Consider the following 20758-nt stretch of genomic DNA (forward strand, 5'->3'; position numbering starts at 1 on the left):
TAGGAGCTTACAGATCACGGTGACATGGCTGGTTGTACCATTTCCAGGCTTTTATGATGGAACTGACTGCGCACCAGAGCAGTGTGGGCAGCGTTCTGCAGGCTGGAAACCAACTGGTGGCCCAGGGGAATCTCTCACCTGAAGAGGAGTTTGAGATCCAGGAGCAAATGCTGCTGCTGAACTCCCGCTGGGAGGAGCTCAGAGTGGAGAGCATGGACAGGCAGTCCCGGTGAGTCATGGCACACAACCTCTCCTAGAGCTGCAGGACCAACCTCTGGTGCTTCCTGCATCTTGGAGGAGTTGGTTTGCATCCATTTGTAAGATTTTTTTTTTTCAGAATTACCTCTTCAGTTTATAACATGAAATTCACCTTCTTCATACTTTCCAAGGTAAAACAAAAGAAATTAATATAACTGATTTTTTTTGGATTCTTAAATAAAAGTGTTTTTGTGACTGTTATGTTATGTAAGTGTGCCAGACTAAATATATTGGTATCTACATGCAGTAGTTGCGTAACTGTTTTTAATATTGTTTCAGTAGTTTAAGTTCCTCAATAAAGCATACAGTAGATGTGGATAGCTACGTGTGTGTTTACACAACTAAAAAGCACTTAGAAGAATGTTTTCCCACCTGTGGGTAATCAGGCTAAGAGTGCACATCAAGAGAGAAAGTGCATTTTGTTGCAACTCTCAGCAGAGGCTCTATTAGCAGCAAATCCCTGTTGTAAGAAACAATCCCTGATACAAGTTTTGTAGTTCACTAACTTTTTTTTTCCTTGAGAAAGAAACAAGGGTACTTAACTGTGTTCCTTAGCTTAATGGTGAACATTTTATGTGATGATAGCTAGCTGGTTTGTGAATGGCCTTGCTTCTTTCCTATAGGAACTAGAAGTTAGTCTCTTTCCTTGGGAAAACTGCTTCTGAAATAACTCTGCCTGTGCTTCCCCCTGCAGCCTGCATGACATGCTGATGGAGCTCCAGAAGCAGCAGTTGCAGCAGCTGTCTGACTGGCTGACGGTCACAGAGGAGCGCATTCAGAAGATGGAATCTCAGCTCTTAGCAGAAGATTTGGAGTCCCTTCAAAAACAGCTGGAAGAACATAAAGTAAACCTTTTTGTCTGTTACGTAACACTTATGGGAGAAGTATTTGAAAGATGTGTATGTTGGTGGGTTCCTTAACTGAGAAACTTGATTGTATCAGAAGTCATATATGGCTGGATGCTGAGGGGCTGCATTGCTGCATTTGCTGTTTGGAAAAGGACGATGATGGGGCAGAAAGGAATTGGAACTTACTGGAAGTGCTTTCTTAACTGAACAGTTGAGCACTGATGACTATAGCAGAAACTGTTATCTTTGCTTCATGCAGGAAGCGAAACCTGTAGGGGAAATTGTGTTACCCTCACTTCATCTAGGAAATGAGGCCTTTCCAGGTAAATTGTTGGTGTGAGGGACAGTATGAAATATACTGTGGACAAACTTGCCTTCAATGACTTGGCAGGCTTTGCTAAAGCATGCTTGAGACTTGCAGATTAAAATAATGCAGGAGCTAAAACTATCAGGAAGGCCCTCCCAAGTCACTGATTCCAGTCCCTGCTTTTACAGGGATCGCATCCTAAGGGGATGCATAGACACTGCTCTCTGATGTGCACAAGGGTTTGGAAGTGGTTTGTGTCTCACTTTAGTTTCTGGATGGGAGTCCAGCCTTTCTGGCCTGCAGCGTTTTTCTGAAGGAGAAAGACGGCCTTTTGATACTTGTTGTGGTTGCAGCTTTGGTTTTTGTACTCAGTGCTGAGGTTTGACCTTCTCCCCAGCATGTGACATACCTCACAGGGCAAGAACTGCGGAGTATTTTTAGTCTGTGTAATTTCCTGTCCCACACTTGCATTCTTTCCTCTGTCTTCAAAGTATGGGGGGTTTGAGGCGCATTGTTCATGGAGTAGCTTAGGATATTCTGGGATGAAAAGTGATATTTAGAGTACCGTGAAGGCATATTGATCTTGCAGAGATATTTCGGAGGTAGGCTTTAACCATGGAATCTGTTCCTCCAGAAGCTGTATGACTATTTAAATATACAGATTATTTCAAACTAATCAGAACTGTATGCTTTCTGCAGTTTTCAACTATTGTCTTTGAATGTTATGATCAATTATAGCACTGTTGATACTTATGAGCATCACATTGTCAACTATTAAAAGATGAGTGTTTTAAGTGATTTTTTCCCTGTTTGGCATGCCCTACGATACTTGCTTATTAACAATATTAGCTTTTTCTAGAAACACTTAAGCTCTCTTCCCTGTAACAGTAGACATATAGGAACTTAATGCGGTTGTCATATGATTCTCCTGGTTGAGTATGGTGCATACAGCTTAAAACACTCCTTCATGTTTTCCAGCATTTTAACAGAATGGTTTTGGGTTAATTTCTAGCAGTCTTTTGCTTACATTTATTTAAACTGTGCAGTGATTCCCAGTGGTAAAATCTGTGCTTAACTGTTGAATCTGAAGTACTTTGTCACAGCAGTTATGTTAGTCACTATGCCCAAAATAGCAGATTAGCAAATGTATTCAAAGTTGGTAACCTCTGATTTGTTCTTCTAGTGCCTGCAGAGTGACCTAGAGACAGAACAGGTGAAAGTAAACTCCCTAACGCACATGGTCGTCATTGTTGATGAAAGCAGTGGGGAAAGTGCAACAGCTATTCTGGAGGAACAATTGCAGGTAAAATGTTAGAGCCCTCTTTTTTTAATGGTAGTAGCAGGCACTTAAAACCTTTGCTTATAACTGTTAATTGACATTGTTTAAACATTGTTTAAAGACAATTTATCCTAGGAAGTAATTTAAAGTAATATTTTTTTTTTTAGAAGTAATATTAACGTAAAGAATTTTAAAATTTGCTTAGGGTAAAACCTGCAAAAGTGCTTTGGTGTCTTTAAAGCTCAATTTCTGGTGAGTCAAGCTGTTTGCATTCCCACCGACTTAGGCACTTATGTAGCATATCCTTTCAGGAGTTTCATTAAAATGGGAAGATGCAGAGTACAACTCTTATTTCACATAAGTAATTTTCATTAGGAAGTTAAAATCTGATGGGAAATATATTTCAATATGATCACAATTTATCTAGGAAATATCGTGTGAAGTATTTTCCCATTTTTGTCAGAAGTGAGACTGTAACCTGAAGTATAAGGAGCGTGAAACACAATTTATTGAAATGGAATTCATGCAACTTTGTTCTCTCCTTTTGATGTCAATCAAATAGCTCACTGACTTCAGCAAGAGCAGAGATAAAGCCATAGGTGAATATTTTTGAAAGTTTTAACCTCTGGCTTTGTGCAGTACAACAATGGTGATTACTGGCATGGAGGTAGCTATAATGTAGAAAGAGGTTACTGTGAAGTAGAAGTTACGCTGTTGAATATCTGATTTTTGAGTTTCCTTGTGAGGCTCCTGAATGTTCATGAGTGTTTCCTGCTTTTGTAGAGGCTTGGCGAGCGCTGGACAGCAGTTTGTCGTTGGACTGAGGAACGACAAGTCAAGTTGCAAGAAATTCGGCTTTTATGGCAGGAGCTGCTGGAAGAGCAGGTTAGTAGCTCTTCAGTTACCCAGAGTGACTGGTTGATTTGTGGAGGGGAAAAAACAACGAAACAAAAAAAAACCCAAACCCCTTAGGGTTTAACAGCTCTCAGAAAAAAGCCTTAAAAAACTAGATTTTGTGTTACTGTTTGGGTTCCCAGCATTTCTTGAGGAGTAGAGTAGCTGTGTGATGCAAGAGAAGTATTTTCTGAAGTTTAAGAAAGAGAGTTCATAACTCCTTATAAATAATTTCCAAGGTAGCTTGCAAGATGGCCAAGAAGTCAGAATATCCATGATAGCAAAATGACAATGAATCACTAAGTGTTTGGTGGTTTCGTAATTACAGAAATTTTCCTAATTAAGGTATATGTGCTTCCAACATGGATACATGTACACAACTGTGCAATCAACTAATCAATAGATACTGTTTTCAAAATCGGTAACATAAAACATTTGGTCAATATTGCAAAGCATGCAGCTCATCTCATTTTGCTGAGTTCAGGCAAACAGTTCAATTCAGAAGAACTGTGAGTTTTTTTCTTGCTTTGATATCGTGCATTTTATGTATATATTAAATATACTGCTCAAATGCAAATTAACTGATGGCATAAAAAATATGGTCACAGAACTACATGTGTTAGGTTTGCATGCCTAGTACTAGAGCATGTTTTGTGTCTCAGCTTGAAATATTTGATGGCTTTTCCTTTGAAGGTTTTACTTAAATTGTTTTGTTTTCTTAAATGATGCTATTTATCACTGTAAGCTATTGTTTAAACTGCAGTACATACAGATTGTTTAGACATTGGGAAACAGTAGAACAGTGCTGATATAGCTGTTGCTATCAGTTACAGCCTGGTTTCTTTGACAGGGATGTTTTGTCTGCATTTTTGGGGGTTGCATATGTGTTTCTCCCTGACCCCTCCCATATCTATTTGCAGTATATTGATAAGCTGAATTTGCAGCTCATGTGACCTTGTTGTTAATCTGGACCCAAGGTTCAGATTCTGGTTTATCCAATGCCAATTTATATATATTTCTTTAAAAGACTGCATCATCATATGTTGTACATACATACAGAAAATTGTGTGCTAACGTTTTCTGGCAACTCTTGGGCAAGATAAATCTCTGAGTTGAGAAATAAGGATTCCTCAAAAATCCTCACTCTGTATGTCAAGGTATGGACTTCAAGTGCTCTCAGTTTTTATGACGTTATGCGAACATGTTTCTGTCCTCTTTCACCCTTATTTTTGTCTGGGGAAAAGTGACCACTCACTGACTATTACAGTACTGTTAGGAGTGTCATCTTCTGTCGGAGTTGCTTTGTGTTCAGCTTTTTTTAGTTTATATGTAATTATGTTGCTCTGTAAAAGTGAAAAAAATTAATTGGTGTATATTTAATGTAGAATGTCAGATAGCAATTAGTGAGGAAATAGAAGTTTATTTTAGGTAGTGTAGATCAGCCCAGGTTTGCATTTGTTGTTTAACTCTGAATTGCATTTATTACTAACAGGTTTGAATTACAGTTCTCTGTCCTCAAGAATTATCAAGTGACCTACAAAAATTACAAGTTGAAACTATTTAAAAACTTTAATACAAACACTTTGTTAACACAAAAGTAACTAAAACATTTAGGTACTATCATTTTCTATTTCACCCAACCAGATGGAGAGATGAGCAATAGTGATGCATCAGCCTTTTTGTGGCTGCCTAGAAAACTTTTGGAAACCACATTGCCAAGTCAACACAGTTCTTACCACTCAGGAAACGAATTCCTCAATCAGTGCCAGATATTTCTTAGCACTGTGATAATTATGTTTCAGTTTTCTAGGGAGAGTTATCTTTGACTGCTGATTTAGCAGAAATTAATTGAATACATTGAAGGGTTTTTAAGCTCCTCTTATGCATAAAATATGTTGGCTGGGATGCCAGCGTGATTTTTCCAGAGTATGTGGTGTTACAATTTTGTTTCTCACAGCCTTATGGCATTTCCACCACCCTCGTATTTGCTGTCTGTACATTTTGCGTATTGGTTTACATTGGCAATGTAAACTGCCTTAACCCTTTGGCCCAAAAGTTGCTGTAGTCAGTTCTGGGACAATGCCAAAAATATACAGCTACTGAGGAGCCTAGTGGCTGTTGTAAAGTGTGTTGTTCAAAGAACAAAAAGGTCTGCCTTGCTGTATCATTTTATTTTTTTAATTTATTTTTTTTTAAACACAGAGGAGTAGCAGTGTGCCAGTGGCTATGCAACTGAGTTTGATAGAGAGCTTGGTATTCTAGTCTATGGAGATGGCCATGCAGCACCAGCAATATGTTGTAACATAATATAAACTGTATAAAATCCTTCCTGATACCTGATGCCAGTTATTGCTGGAGTTTCCATAGGAGTGCTGTGTTACTGAAGAAGTGAGACATAGGCCAGGTTTCCCAGAAAAAAGTGGAAGAAGCTCAAGATCCCTGAGTTGGTACTATCCAGAGCAGACCACTCCAGCCTTCAGTAGTTATTGTGACAGTATTTGCTGAAGTTATTTTGCAATTGGAAGTAGGTACAGTAAACAGGGAGGTGACTAATATCTGAGTCTTTGACTGACTGCCTGGACTAAAAGAGCTCTGAATTATCAGTGGTGTAGCTTCTGTGAGAAAATGTTTGTGATGGGGTGGTTTTGAATCACAGAGGAAGAAGGGTGGAGAGCAAAAGAAAGTGTACATACCATTTTGATATATTTAATTCTAATATAATTTTTAAGTCCTACGTCAGCTTTATTCTGGATATCTGGTCATTATAAATAACTTGTGGGGGCAGGGGGTGTGCTCTGATATATTGAGAAATGGTTTTGCTGAAACTGTTTGACTGGAAAGTATTAGTTCTCTGATGTGATATTTTTTGTCCCCTTTATGTACTATTTTTGTTAATGCCAGATGAAATTCCCGCATATAAAGACTGCAGAACTGTGCTTTGAATGCAAAGATCTTAAAGAAGGAATCGTCAATAGCTGTTTGACAAACTTGGTATTTTCTTGTGCTATTTTTCTTATGATCTGCAGTGCTTATTGAAAGCTTGGTTAACTGAGAAAGAGGAGGCTTTGAGTAAGGTCCAGACAAGCAACTTTAAAGATCAAGCAGACCTGAGTGTGAATGTTCGAAAACTAGCAGTAAGTATTGCTATCCTGCTCTATCCTGTCAAATCTCATAAACTAAATGAATGGCAAACTACCAGTTTGACCCCAGTAGGAGCTGTGAATGCATGATACTTTGGAAGCCAGGCCAATATTCTTTCCTTGCCGGATTCTTTCACTGGAATTTAAAAAAATGCATACAACTTACTCCATGGCTGTTCCAGGTTGGTGTGCCAAACTTTAGAACAGCTGTCCGGGTTTTTTGACAGGGTTTGGAGTTTATTGCAGGCCACCAGTCAGCTGTGTCTTCCAAAGTGTGCGTTTCTGGTTTGCGTTTTTTGGTTTTGTGTTTTTTGTTGTTGTTGTTGTTGGGTTTTTTTGGGTTTTTTTTGTTTGTTTGTTTTTTGTTAATACGTTGGTGCAGCTTGTACCTGAACTAATAATTTGTAACTGTTACTCAAGAGATACTGCTGATGGCTCTAGGAGCTGTTTCAGGGATGTGCTCTTTTTAAGAGTGTCTGTTAGTGCTTTGTTACACAAGAGAACTATTTTGAAACCTATGATGCATCTGGCTCAGGTAGTACATCCCCCCCCGGAATTAAAAGCTGAGAGGCAGCAAAATACTTGATATTGTCTTTTTATGTTTTCTTTTAACTTAAGATTTTGAAAGAGGACATGGGTATGAAACGGCAAACGCTAGACCAGCTGAATGAGCTAGGTCAGGATGTGGCCCAAATCCTTGGGAATGGCAGAGCATCCAGTAAAATCGATCAGGATCAAGAAGAACTAACTCAGAGGTGGGACAGTTTGGTTCAGAAGCTAGAGGATTATTCTAATCAGGTACTTAACAAGGCTTTATTACTTCTTAGCTGTTTAGATGTCTGTGTGTATGCAAACCTCATTGATACTGTCAGCAAAATTGCCCAGGCAAGTTCTTGGTATCAGTCTAGAGAGGTAGTTGAGTGCTCTTTCATGTGGAGCTGACTTTATCTGCTGACAAAGCTGTCTGCGTCTTTTGGTCTTCAAAACCCCAAGTTGTTAACCTGACTAGTACTATTACTCCTTTCTCACACAGATTAAGCTTCATTTTTCTGATGAGTAAAGCAGGCTTGCCATGTATTATCAATCAATGCAAATGCCTTTAAACATTATAAGAGTGCTGGGACTGGATTAAATCTGATACTAAAAGAAAACAAAGACAAAACCCAAAACCCAGAATAGATAAATAAATGGGAGTCATATAAGCTTTTATGCTCTGTGAGTATGATTTCTCATCTGTTGAAAATAGAGTAGTTGTTTGTTTGATATGTAATGATGAGAGCCAAGCTGGATTGTTAAATGTTTATTTTAGTATTTTGAATGCTTGGTAGTGTTTTTGTTTAGACACAACTCCCATTGGCTTCTGTGAGAATTTTGTTTGACAGTTTTATGACTCATATGTCTTTTTTTTGTGATATTAAAATATTGTTATGGTGAAGGCTGTTGCACTGATTCATGATCCATTTAATGATGAGTTGTGCGGTCTGAGTAGGGGTCCATTTCAGCCACGTGGCTTTAATTTGCTCTTGCATTTGAGTCAAAGCACTGGAGAGCCAAATTCTGTCTTCGTCCTTTCACTCCCCCTAAATATCAAGCACGTACTTAGAACTTACAGGTTTATTCCCATGGGACTTACTTTATAACCCGTTAAAGAGTGTGGAAGGTTTCTATTGACTTGAGTGAGTTTTTAGGTCAAACCTGCTGTGTATTAGCTCCTTCTGAGATCTAGGTTTGGTTTTATGGGGTATGAGTATAAAATACAGAATTGTGTGTTAATAAATCCAAAGGACCATGGTTCTCTCTGGGAAACAAGCAATCATGAAAGAAAATAGATATAATGCTTATTTTGGTGATTTTAGTTGACTTGGACTGGCATGAAATTCTAGTCAAACTGAGAATTTTGATGCTTAGTTACCATCTGTAAAATGAGAATAATGTTTTTCTCTGGAGTGCATCTATGATAAAGGTGCTTCGTGACAGCTAGATGTGGTCATCTGTAGCAGTGAATGAATGGGCTTTTATGATTGATGAATAAAAGGAACTAAGCGAAAGCAATTCAGTTTGTGTTAAAAATGGCATTTAACCCTTTTGCTAAATTATTTTGTGTAGGTAACTCAAGCTGTAGGAAGTGTAGGGATGTCGCAGGTTTCACAGAAGACTGCTACAGAAACAATGCCGTTGAAGGAACAGGTAGCGGTTAAGCAATCCAGACAGGAGTTACCCCCACCGCCGCCCCCAAAGAAAAGGCAAATCCCAGGGGACAGTGAAGCAAAGAAAAAGTAAGTATATGTCACTGCCATTTTCCCTTGCTTACTAGATACTACATATATAGACTCGTGTCTCTTGGTCTTGGCTTTTGATTCTTCTTTTATGCAAGTGAGGAATACTTAAGTTGCGGTTGTGAGGTTGGGTTTTGGGAACAGGAAGGGAATGTTATGTATAGCCTTGTTTTCAGAGCAACAGAAAGCCTGCAGCTTCCATTAATTTCAAAGGGAAACGGGGGTGTTTTGTTTCTCGAAAAAGCAGTCTTCAGTCCTTTGTACCTCAGCTCCTTTACTGAAAGATAGAATTAATTATATTTACTTTCTTTTGGAAAAAGATCTTGTCATCTTTGGTTAAAAAGTGTTGTGAAAGTGCCAAGTATTTTGCTTTATGTATTATTTATTTCTAATCTCCATAAAATATATGGGAGAAATGGGAGAAACTGCACAAAAAGGGCTCAGAAACCTATTAATCTCCCTGATATTTAGTAATAGGAACAATATTACAGTCATGTCTCCTTTCACAAGTACATCTGGAGTGGCTGACTGATTTGCATGTATAGAATCATAGAATGGTTTGGGTTGGAAGGGACCTTAAAGATCATCTAGTTCCAACCTCCCTGCCATGGGCAGGGACACCTTCCACTAGACCAGGTTGCTCAAAGCCCCATCCAACCTGGCCTTGAACACTGCCAGGGATGGGGCATCCACAGCCTCTCTGGGTAACTGTTCCAGTGCCTCACCACCCTCACAGTGAAGAATTTCTTCCTCATACCTAATCTAAATATGCCCTCTTTCAGTTTAAAGCGGTTACTCCTCATCCAATCACTACAGTCCCTGATAAAGAGTCCCTCCCCATCTGTCCTGCAGGCCCCCTTTAAGTACTGGAAGGCTGCTGTAAGGTCTCCCCAGAGTCTTCTCTTCTCTAGGCTAACCAATACTTAGTAACATGTGTTGCATTGCCTTTATTAAATAGCATACCTAAAACTAAAGGAATTGCTTCAAGATAAATTAAGAAGGTAAATGCTGTATATACTCATCGTTTTGCTTTTTGTGCTTGCCTGAGAAAACGAGCATTTCATTGAGGTGTCACTAGTTTAAACCTTTGGCAGGTTGTTTAGGGAGAGGATAGAGGGCTGTGTCAAGAGCAGGGAGTCACTGTGCTGGGTGATGTGTGTTTGCACAGTGAAGAAGAGTTGCTCTCTTCATTTTTCTGGAGGAGGAATGGAGGTTTGAAGGGGTGAGGAACCTGCCCAGACCCTCTGAGCTCTGCTGGGGTTGGTGTGTGCACGTGGGTGTCCCAGGGCAGTAAAGTAGTCAGCAACCCATCTGTCCCTTCTCTCTGTGTGTCTCACGAGTTGTAGAAACTATTTTAGACTTTGAAAGCAAAGGTATTTTGATCTGTTATCTTTTTTTCCTAGAGTTCAAACTGTATTAAGGACAGGGTCAGCTAAAATAGATTAAACTTATTGATGCTTTTGCCTCATCCCAGTTACTTATGTTGAAACCACCAAATGACCAGTAACTAGAATTTTGCAGGTTTTCCCATGAAAACTTTGAGTGACCAACAGTGACTTCTGCATTTGTTGGTAGGCTGTTACTCCATGTTAGGATTTATACTGTGTTAAGCAGTATAATTGTAATATGGCCTGACTTGTGGTCTGTATGGTATATCTGTCCTTCTCTCAAGTTCTGTACGGTATTGCTTAATTTGGGAGTTGGGTTTTTTGTTTGTTTATTTTTGGGTTTTATTGGTGGTGGTGGGTTGGTAGCTTAGAGGTTTTAGGCATAAGAAAGTTATGTTAGTATAGATATGTCCACTGTAGCCAAAAATATTAAGCTATAAGCTAGTCTTTAGGCAGCTAAGCATTCAAAAAGAATTGTCCACTGTCACTGCCATGAGTGCTTAAGCTGCTAGTTTTTTGTTTGGAGTAAATAGTGTTGCAGACTTCTACGAAATCTAGAACTGTAATTCTTATTTATCTTATTCCTGAGGTTTAGTTTATTACTTCCAAAATACTCAGCATTGAGAGAGATCTTTTGTGACATATTAAAAGGAACAGTAATAGTTTGCATGAAGATATGTATTAAAAACCAAACCAAAACAAAAAAATTGCACCATGCATTCTCAATTTGCTCCCAAAGGCTAATACCATGGACATAATTTTTACTATGGCAGATTTTTGAAAGTCTGTCTCTGTCCTACCTCCTGTGAGTAGTAATATGAGAAACATGAATTTTGTGTGCAGACTTGCTGTTTTGGGATTGAGTAATGTACTGAACTCTGATTTTTAAGACAGAGTGCCTGAATAGGGAAAAATGACAAAAAAATTGTCTGACCTTTTAAACCAGGTTTGATGCTGAAAGTGCTGAGCTCTTGAACTGGATTTCAAAATCAAAATCTGCCATTCAGGCCACAGACATCAAAGAGTACAAGAAGATGAGAGAGACTTCAAACATGAAAGAAAAGTTGAAGGTAAAATGGGGAGATGGAGAGAGTTCCAGTGAACAGTATATTTTGTCTCTAAGCTGGCTGTTGGATGGAGGTGTGGGCTGATCTACATGCTTTGTGGGGATTACGTCCTTTAGTTAAATGGTTTCAGAACTGGACATGCATGGAAATATCTTACCAGCTGAACACAAATTTTTGCTGGTGTTGGGTTGCGTAATCCACAGGAAATTTTAAAAACATACATTGCTGATGTCTCCTTTGGAGTTCTGATAAATGTCTGTCTTCAGGATTAGTATCTTTTCCACTAAGCAGCGTATTTTGGCTTCATGTTTCCCAGTTGGAGATGGACTTGATTGACACCACTTTTATAATTTTGGCAGAGATGGGCCAGTGGGCTGCTCAGAGACCCCCTGAATCATGCCGTGACACTCTGCACACACTGTACCACCCAGGGTCCAAAGTGGTCCATTGTTACAATGTTTGGACACGTTGTTTGCTCTATTAATTTTGGAGAAAGCCTGATAGTTACAACTCAAGTACAGTATTACTGACCTGCAAGACAGAATATTTACAGGATTCTGTGGGAGCCATGAAATAGCCATTTCATTTTCTATTCCTTTTGTTTCAGGAATGTATTCTTGCTCTTTTTGGTCCTTGAGCATGCTTTATTAATGAAGTCTTATTGGAGCTTTAGCAGGACCTGAACCTGCTTTTGAAATCAAAGACGATACTTAAAAAATCTATAATGAGACTTCTTCTTAGTGCTGTAGTGCAAAATGGTGCCAGTAGGAATGTTTGGAATGGCAGTACTGTTGGAAATAAAACCCAAAACAACCCTCCCAATAGCTTATTTATAGATCTTTATGAATGTTTGTAGCCCTTTATAAAACAGGCTCCAAGACGAATACTAGGTTCCCATGAACAGTACTGTTTTTAAGTGGTTGGGCTCTAAGTGGGTAGGACAGTGTGTGTTCTTCCCAACTGCAAATAAATGCATGCTTCTTCTGAATTTACTGTAGCAAGTCTAAACCAGAATAATTACCTTGGACATTAGTTTCAAAAATATTTTCATTTGGAGATACTTTGTTGTAATCATAGAGGATAATGAAGTTCTGGCCTTGTGGCCAATGAACTCATCTTTCCTCTGTGGATGTATTCTACCTATTGGCTCACACAGGATCATTCACCAATATGTATGACTTGAGGGAGGAACTTGTTCCTGTAAAAATCTTGGTAGTCACATAGGATTTCTCTCACCATTTCTTTACGAAGGAGAGTGAACCAGTAGAGCTTATGAGAGTGCATTACTAGTGTGCTATAGTTCTTGCTGTTTGGACTTATAGGGAACAGGTGGTTGTTCCCTTCTACTGGAAATCTCAGTAGAGACTGTAGAGGCAAAGGCACTATTTAAAAAAGGTCTTTTCTTCGCTGCTTCACATTAAGCAATTACAACTTGTTGTAAAAAGTGACTTGTTTTAGCTGGTGTCCGAATATCTGATTTCACATAGCAGGATCATCAACCCTTTTAACAGTATTTTATTCCTGGTGTTTTTTGTACTAGGCTCTTGCTTGCCTGGTACTTGTGACAGCTAACTCCTTTTGCATTTGTTTTCCAAACAAACAGAACCAATGTGCATCTTAGAAGGTGCTGTATCCGAGAAAACTGGAGCGTGTTTTGGGTAGTAGTGGGAAAATACATGTTACTGGGGGAAGTCAAGAAAAATTAGCCTCTCTGAAACTGTATTCTTTTGGGGTTCGCTTTGTAGGTGATTGAAAAAGAAAGAGTTGAAAAAAGCCAAAAGCTAGATGAACTGAAACGAAGTGGACATACTCTTTTGGATCAAATGGGAAAGGGTAGGCAACTTGAAGGTTTTTCTGTTTTGTGATTTAATCAGATGAGTTGCCGGGAAATAATACTGAAATAAGCTATCTCCAGTTAAGCATTACAGTATATTCCTCCCCTCTCCCTCCATTTTCTTTCCTTCAGAGACACTGGTCATTTTTACTGTTACTAGTTATATGTGGGATTTTTTTATTTAAGATTATAGAAAGGCAATATTAATATTCTTTGTTTAATGTGTGTTTTCATTTGCAACCTTTTAAGGGTTATTTTTATTGAAATAGAAATAATTTCTTAAAATGGCAGTAACATGCTTTTGGGGGAAGGACTTGGTTTAATTTTAAATTGTGTGGAGATTTTAAGTATAAGTTTTTAAAATATAGCTCCCTTAAAGAAGTGGAAATTTTGAACCCAAATTTAAGCTTGATAAATATGTGTATATCTCTTTTTATTCGTAGTTTTCTCTATTTTTGTAAAAACTGTCAGTATGTTTTGATGATACAGTCACAATTTCTGGCTCAAAGGCAAGAGAGAAGCCTACATGCTTGAGAAAATGACTGATTGTCAATTAAAACACTTATCCCTGGAAACTTATAATTAACATCAGTGAAAGTTGAATCTTTAAGCTTTGCCAAAATCTTGTTTCATAATGTGACAAAACTCCATCAGTGAAATGTGACTTTCTCCATAAAAGAGCTGTTCATATCATCCAGAGTCAGTCTTTTAGGTCTGCTATGCAGTTGGCTTCTGGTGAAGTTGAAGGTGAAAGGATGGTATCATGGTCCTGCATGCTGACCAGCATCCCTTTTGGAAAATACTGATTTCCATTGGATTTCCCAACTGTCACATTTTTTTCCAGCCCGCCCCTTTACCTGGATGCCCCAATCTGCTAAGCATCTCCATTTTTCCCCTCCTTGCCTACTACAGCTGAAGCTTTTTACAGTGGGTGCCAATTGCCCTGAAGCTGATGGCTGGAAGCCACTGATTTGACCTGGAGTTTGGGTTATAAAAATTTGTAGCAGTTTCTTGTCTTCAAACCTGGACAGAAATCCTCCCTCCTTCCCTCTCTCTCTCTTTTATAAACCCCTCTAGCTGTGATAGGTCATGGCTATGAAACTAGTATCTGTTGATCATAATGAGAAATGCATAGTTAAAAAACTGCTTTGTATCAGCAAAAAATAAGATGCAGAAATTGCTTCCTAATTGTTTGCCATCTTAAACTTTAGGATATATAGAAAATAACCTATCTAGAGCCCCTGCCTTTGTCAGGGTCTGCTAGTATGTTTTGTCCAGCTCAGAAAGATAGCTTTTATCTGCAAAACCAGGCCTAGGTATACCTTTGTGGCATACTGTACAGCACTGTCATGCATGTGTATACATCCATTTCTATCTTGGGGCATGTACAGGCTGTGCCATAATGGCAGTGACCGATTGTTGCATGCACGTTCCTCTTATGTGGCTGGCTGCGGCTGCTGTGCGTCTGTACTGCAGATGGGCCAAGTGTATGCCTGGTGTGTGAAGCACAGGGAGGATCTATGGAGAAGAGCCTTCAAGTGCCCTTGTAGAAGCTGGATGGCTGCCCTGACCAGAGCACTGGGCTCCACTTATGCTAAAGCAGCGCAGCAAAAAAAACCCTCCATGTGACTCTCCTCCTTATACTCCAATCTAAATGACAGAGCTGTTAAGTTCAAATGACCCAAATATGCCTTATATAAGGAAGGTGGTACCTTGAAAGAGAATCTGTATCAGAATCTTGCGATGGCATGAACTCACATATAGCAAAATCATCAGTTACTTCTGGGACTTGAAATAAAAAAAACAAGGAATGGGTGGGAGGTCTCTTCAATTCTGTTGCTGCATCCTTAAGTAATGCATTGATTTGTCAAAAAGATGGTGTAGCAAGTGCTTCATGTAGTCACTGGCAGCGGGAAATAACCTCATGTTTTGTCGTGGTGCTTTTGTACCTATTCATACTACCTAGTTATTAATTGTGTCTGCATGCAATGTGACATTGTTAGCCATTGCTCCCTCTCTCTCCCAGGCCGACAGGATTTCCATCTACCTTTTCAATGAATTTATTGCTGCCTTCCAACTTGCTGCTTACCTTTTTGTTTGTGGAGTCTAGAATCATTAAAAAAACCCCAAACAATTCATTGGAAGCTTACTTAAATAAAGCTTATTTTACTTAAATGTACATATCAACATTTAGACACAAATCATGATGAAGAGAGTCATGATGGTCAAGAGTTAGCTCATTGTTATAAATTCAAAAGTTATCAAAGGGAAAGAATGGAAGTGGAATATCTCACTCTTCATTTCACTATTGATGTGAAAATAAAAAGCTGAAACCCTGTTAGTAGTAAGTATAGTTTTATGGATAGTGGATTTGGAATCAAAGCATTTTGCATGTTGATGTGAATGTGCACCTGTATCTGAAGAGAGGAAAGGTTAAATGCTTGTTAACCAAAATATGTTGCAGTTAATATAACAATATAAATATAACAATAATTTATATAATCTTTTAGAAGGACTTTCTACAGTGGATATAAAAACTGTGATGGAGAAAATATTGTCAGGGTGGAAAGAGGTGGTTCAAGATCTGGAAGAAGTGGCCAGAAAGATAAAATATCAGGAAGATATAAATGCTTATTTTAAGGAAATGAGTGAGCTTGAGAAGACTGTCATTGAGAAGGATGGCTGGCTTAAAAGTAACGCTTCTTCAGCATCCCAGCCCTCAGCAGTCCTGAAAGACTTATGTCAGGTAAGTCTGGCAAAACGTCTTAATTTTGATTGGAAGCTGTTTGGAGCACAGAATACCCCAGAGGAGCTTAGCCTAGTCAGTGTCAGTAAGGTAACTCAAAATTTCTGAGGCATCCAGGGCACCTGATCTGACTGGAAGATTTTGGTACCTGTGTCACAGGAGTACTTTAACATTGTTGCCCTAGTAATGCAGAGGAGCTGTGCTGCAGTAGCTTACTAAAGTCTTTGTGTTAACAAGGCAAGTGTGAGATTTGGTTTTGTTTTTAATCTTTCACAGCGGGAGTTAACTCATCTTGTAAGCCTGAGTCCTCGGTTGGAACACCTGAAAGCCACCTGCGGGGAACTCACCTCTCAGCCCACATCTCCAAACTTCATTCAGGAGAGCTTGAATGGTTTTCTCGATCGCTTCAAGTTGACTTGTCAGAAACTAGAGGAACGTCACCAGCAGCTGGAGAAAGGTAAATATATATATATGTGCTGGGTTTTTTTAACATAAGTTCTCCTGATACTTGTGTTCTGATTTTTTTTGTTGTTGTTTTGAGCTGATTGAAAACTCAGTGAATTCTGGTAGAGTTTTCCTACTGATTCTGCGAGGATTTGGGTCAGGCTGACAAAATCTTTTTATACACCTGAAAGCATATTTGTATAACCTCATCTGTGCACACTACAAAAAATTTTGTTCCATGGTGTTAAAAGTGATTATGCAAGGATGCAACATTCCTAAAACTACATTTAAGGAATTAGCAAAACATTTAAGGTGAATAATATAGTTTGAAAAGCTGTGCGTCTCTGGCACTTACAGAAATAAATAATAATACTAGAAATGAAAAATGGAAGATTAGGAGAACCTCGTAAAATTGAAGCACGCATGTGGAATTTATTCTTTTTCATAGCTTTGTTGAGCACATTAGTCATACATAATTCCTTTTGGAAATTTCATCTTTGAAGTGATTTGGAATCTGGCTTGCTTTTCAGGCACTTTCTACGTGGTTTTTTGTTGTATTAAAAATTTCATTACAAGCATTCAAACCAGTCATGCTGGCTTTGAAAGGATTTTAGATGTTGTGCACAAAATATGTAGCTCTGTTAATATTTTACCACTGAATAGTAAGAGCACAGACCTCTAAGAAGATTTTTTTCCTTAGTTTTCATTTTGTTTCCGAGGAATTCAAGGAAGCGTTTCGCTAATGGTCCCAAATGGAAGAGCATTAACACTTTATTTTGTGTGTAATAAAAATAGGCTCAATTACTAAACTCTTAGGCCATCTATATAATGTGTTGCACCAGGCCTGCATGCTTCCATTATACCCATGCAGAAAACTCTATGAATAATGTATGTCTGCCACACCCAAATTACAGAGTTTGCTTCCATTCTTACTGTGAGGAGTGATTGTTTTATGACTGTTCTGAGTTCATGTACTGTCGAATACTTTTATTGGTATTGTGCATTTTGTTAATTATTAAATGATGTGACAAAAATACTCATTTTTTCATGCCACACATGACTTGAGGAGTTATTAGTATATTTGAACCAGTTATTATTCTGTTAAAAACACCTTACGTACCATAATATGTTAAATTTGTACTTGTGTATTTTTTTGAATGATAATTTCTCTGCAGATTGTGTATTGCTAAAGAACAGAGGGAAATTTCAGTTCAGGGTTTCACTTGTGTGTTTACAGCATAATTTGAATTGCCATAAGTTAAAAGAACTTCTAGAACCATGTAACTGGGAGAAACAGCTGGTGGTGGCACTTTAGCATTTGTGAACTTGGCAGGCTTTGACTGACAGAACTCCAGCTCCTTTCATGGCTCTTCTTTGAGCCTCTGAAAATTCCCTCGTGGAGTGCTACTCCATCCCATCTCTACAAACATTTTTTTAATGGGAATTGTGACTTTTTTTTTTGTCAATGGGAGGCTGTTTTAACTATTGTTCTCCTTCAGGATTTGCTGTAGTTTAGTGACAGTGCACCTATTTGCTTTCTACTGAATTCTACCCCCCCCCCCCCCCCCCCGATAATGATGTTTTGAGAAGAGGAAGCTAGATAACTCTGATTCTCTCTCTAGCAAGGCTGACTCATTCCTTAGTTACAAATGGTATGATGGTTCTGACAGTAAGCTGTTGAAAAGCTACCTGGTGAGTCAGAACAAGGCTTAGATTAATTTTCACTTGTGGCAGTAATGAAATTGCTTAGGAATCCAAGGCCAGAGAATGTGCATACCACAGTACAACTCTTATAGCCAAAATCCTGTTCACTGCAGTTTTCTAAATCTGACCGTTTTCATTCTGAAATTCCAGAGTGAGGTGCTGCCTCCTGCTTGGGATTCCACAGAGGGCTGGCTTGAGCAAATCTGAGATTCAGTCAAAGATTGCAAGCAGATACTCCATCCAAACTTTAATTCTCTTTTCAGTCTTCCCAGATAGCGTCTGTGTTCTGGAAAAAGGCTGAAAGCTGCTATTTTTATTTATTTGTGTGTGTGTGTGTGTGTATAAAAAGTGGAAAAAAACCCAAAACAAAACCCCAAACACAAAAAACCAAACCAAACCCAAACCCTACTACTATACTAATAAATATTTTATGTATTTGTGTTTATATATATAAAAAAATACTAGCTTATGTAGTTACTGTTTGTAGTATGTATATTTCACTTTATACGTAACACATGGCTATTATATATGCTATACTTTATATTCTCTATATAGTAGATACCTCTCTGTGTGTTTGCATGTAAATAGTAGATGTGTCTAAAACTTTTTACAATGAAAAATACTAAACTGTGGGGATTTAGGCTTGCAAAAGCCCAAGTACTATTGATTTCACCACCCCACCCACCCCAAGAGATTTAGGTGCTTAGGTGTATAAGAAAATTCTAAAAATGGGATTGAGTTTTTAAATCTCTTTTGTTGTTGTTGTTGTTTTGGGGGTTTTTTGTTTGGTTTTTTTTTGGGGGGGGTGGCTGTCTTTGTATATTATTATATTCTATATAATATTTTGATATATATATTCTTAATATTTTTTAAAGGAAAAAAATATTGCCATCAGCAGAAGAGTTTTTTAGCTCTTGGAAGGTCTCGGCAGGATTCAGTGTACAAGTATATCTCACATGATTTCTTGTTTCTAAATGATCCTGATAACTTTGACTATGTTCACATCTCTTATAACTGGGGTCCCGCGTCTATTTCCTTACCTTCTGTTTTGTTCCATTATTCTTTCTGATGATACCAGAGACAGAAAGTCAGCCGAGCCAGGAGTATGTGGACTCCCTGCAGCGGCTGAAGGACACGCTGAGCGAGCTGGAGTGCAAGCAGCAGTCCATCGCCAGTGGACTCAGCGAACCCAGTAAGGTGGAGAAGGCCCTGCAGCAGGCAAAGGTAATGCTTACCTGCGCGCTGCAGCGAGGAAGTTGCTTTTCCAGCTCCTGTCATCCTCCTTTCTCCTGCCTTGTTTCCAGTGGGGTAACTAAAACGTTACTCGGGGAAGTCGGCCAGGGAGTGGTGTGTGGAAGCGGTCTCTGGGGGCTGCTTGCTGAAAGCTGGGTCACCACAGGCTGCTGAGGGACGTGTCCGGGCCAGGGCTGGGTATCTCTGAGCCTGCGGGCCTCATAGCTTGTCTTAGCTTCGTCTCTTGGCACGGGCAGCGAGAGAGCTGGGACTGTTCGGCCAGGGGAAGAGGAGGCTCTGAGGGATCTTCTCTGAAGTGCTGCAGCACCTCCGACCACCGTGGTGGCCTCCCCAGGCTCTCTCCAGTGTGCCCATCTCCCTCTTGTGCTGAGGAGCCCCAAAATGGATGTCAGGGCCCCGAAAGCATCCCCCTCCTGGGAGCTTGGTTGGGTCAGGTTGGTCACCCGATCCAAGGTCTGCTCCTTTGCTGTGGCAGCGTGGTTGTGAGGAAAGCCGGGAGCCGGGGCCTGCCCTTCCCTTCCTTGGGAGCTGCCTTTCAGCTCTCCCTGCCTGAGCTGCACCACAGCCATGCCGGTGCCTGGCCTGCTCGGGCTTGCTGTCCTGGGGAGGCCATGTCCCTCACCTGCGGCAGTTTGGGAATCCTCTCCTCCAAGCGCTGGGTATAGCCTACACGGACATGGGTGCCTGCCTGCTTAAACTGTCTCTGAGGTTCAGCTGATTAACAAATCCATCCTGTTTCATCCTGCTCAGCTATTGGGAGAGAGTAGCTGCACTTCTCTGGCCTCCAGTTTGCCTTTCAAAGGGAAACAGTGCTTGTAAGCCATAAATGTAATTGATGCACAAATTCTGTCCAGCAGAAATTGTATTTTCTTTCCTATTATGGGCCTATAAAGTAGGGGAAAATCTATCGATGATAGTTGCTTTGTAAATACCAGTTACAGGGGCAGGACTGGAGTGGGGGGAAGAGAATCATGCATCTCCAGCACACTTTTTTAAAGCAAAAAACCCCCACAACCCAAAAACATAGACAAATACTTTCCTGCCCACTCCACTGTCCCCACTGCTTTTGTGGAATCATGCTTAATTCAGAAGCACATATTTTTCCCTGTGTGGTGGCATAAGAGGGCTGCAGGTGACTCTGGAGGAGCTCTTGAACTTCAGTTGCTGGGTAGGGAGAGGCTGTGTCTGTCTTGATATCCTTCTCTATTCAGCAGAGAGTGATCAAATGGGTATTTTTTAAAAGTCCAGTAAACAGGGGTGTTAGTTCTTTGTTTTTTGAACCAGCAGATTAAAAACAGTTCCGAGTTCTTTGGTTTTTC

At 39.5% G+C, this 20758-nt stretch overlaps 2 protein-coding genes across 3 annotated transcripts in view; one reads left to right on the forward strand and one right to left on the reverse strand.

The window, feature by feature from the left end:
• Nucleotides 1-20758, reverse strand: part of MRPL18 (mitochondrial ribosomal protein L18) — a 643474-nt gene that overhangs the window by 494393 nt on the left and 128323 nt on the right. The window lies entirely within an intron of this gene.
• Nucleotides 1-20758, forward strand: part of UTRN (utrophin) — a 386688-nt gene that overhangs the window by 87818 nt on the left and 278112 nt on the right. For both annotated transcript variants that reach the window (XM_069786921.1, XM_069786920.1), the window contains 12 exons: nt 48-229; nt 953-1103; nt 2597-2716; nt 3476-3577; nt 6613-6720; nt 7345-7524; nt 8833-9002; nt 11337-11460; nt 13203-13290; nt 15802-16037; nt 16314-16494; nt 19264-19409. In XM_069786921.1, coding sequence (XP_069643022.1) covers nt 48-229; nt 953-1103; nt 2597-2716; nt 3476-3577; nt 6613-6720; nt 7345-7524; nt 8833-9002; nt 11337-11460; nt 13203-13290; nt 15802-16037; nt 16314-16494; nt 19264-19409 — 1788 coding nt within the window. The remainder of the gene's footprint in view (nt 1-47; nt 230-952; nt 1104-2596; nt 2717-3475; nt 3578-6612; nt 6721-7344; nt 7525-8832; nt 9003-11336; nt 11461-13202; nt 13291-15801; nt 16038-16313; nt 16495-19263; nt 19410-20758) is intronic.

This window comes from Haliaeetus albicilla, chromosome 7 (assembly GCF_947461875.1).
Source record: "Haliaeetus albicilla chromosome 7, bHalAlb1.1, whole genome shotgun sequence".
NCBI lineage: Eukaryota > Metazoa > Chordata > Aves > Accipitriformes > Accipitridae > Haliaeetus > Haliaeetus albicilla.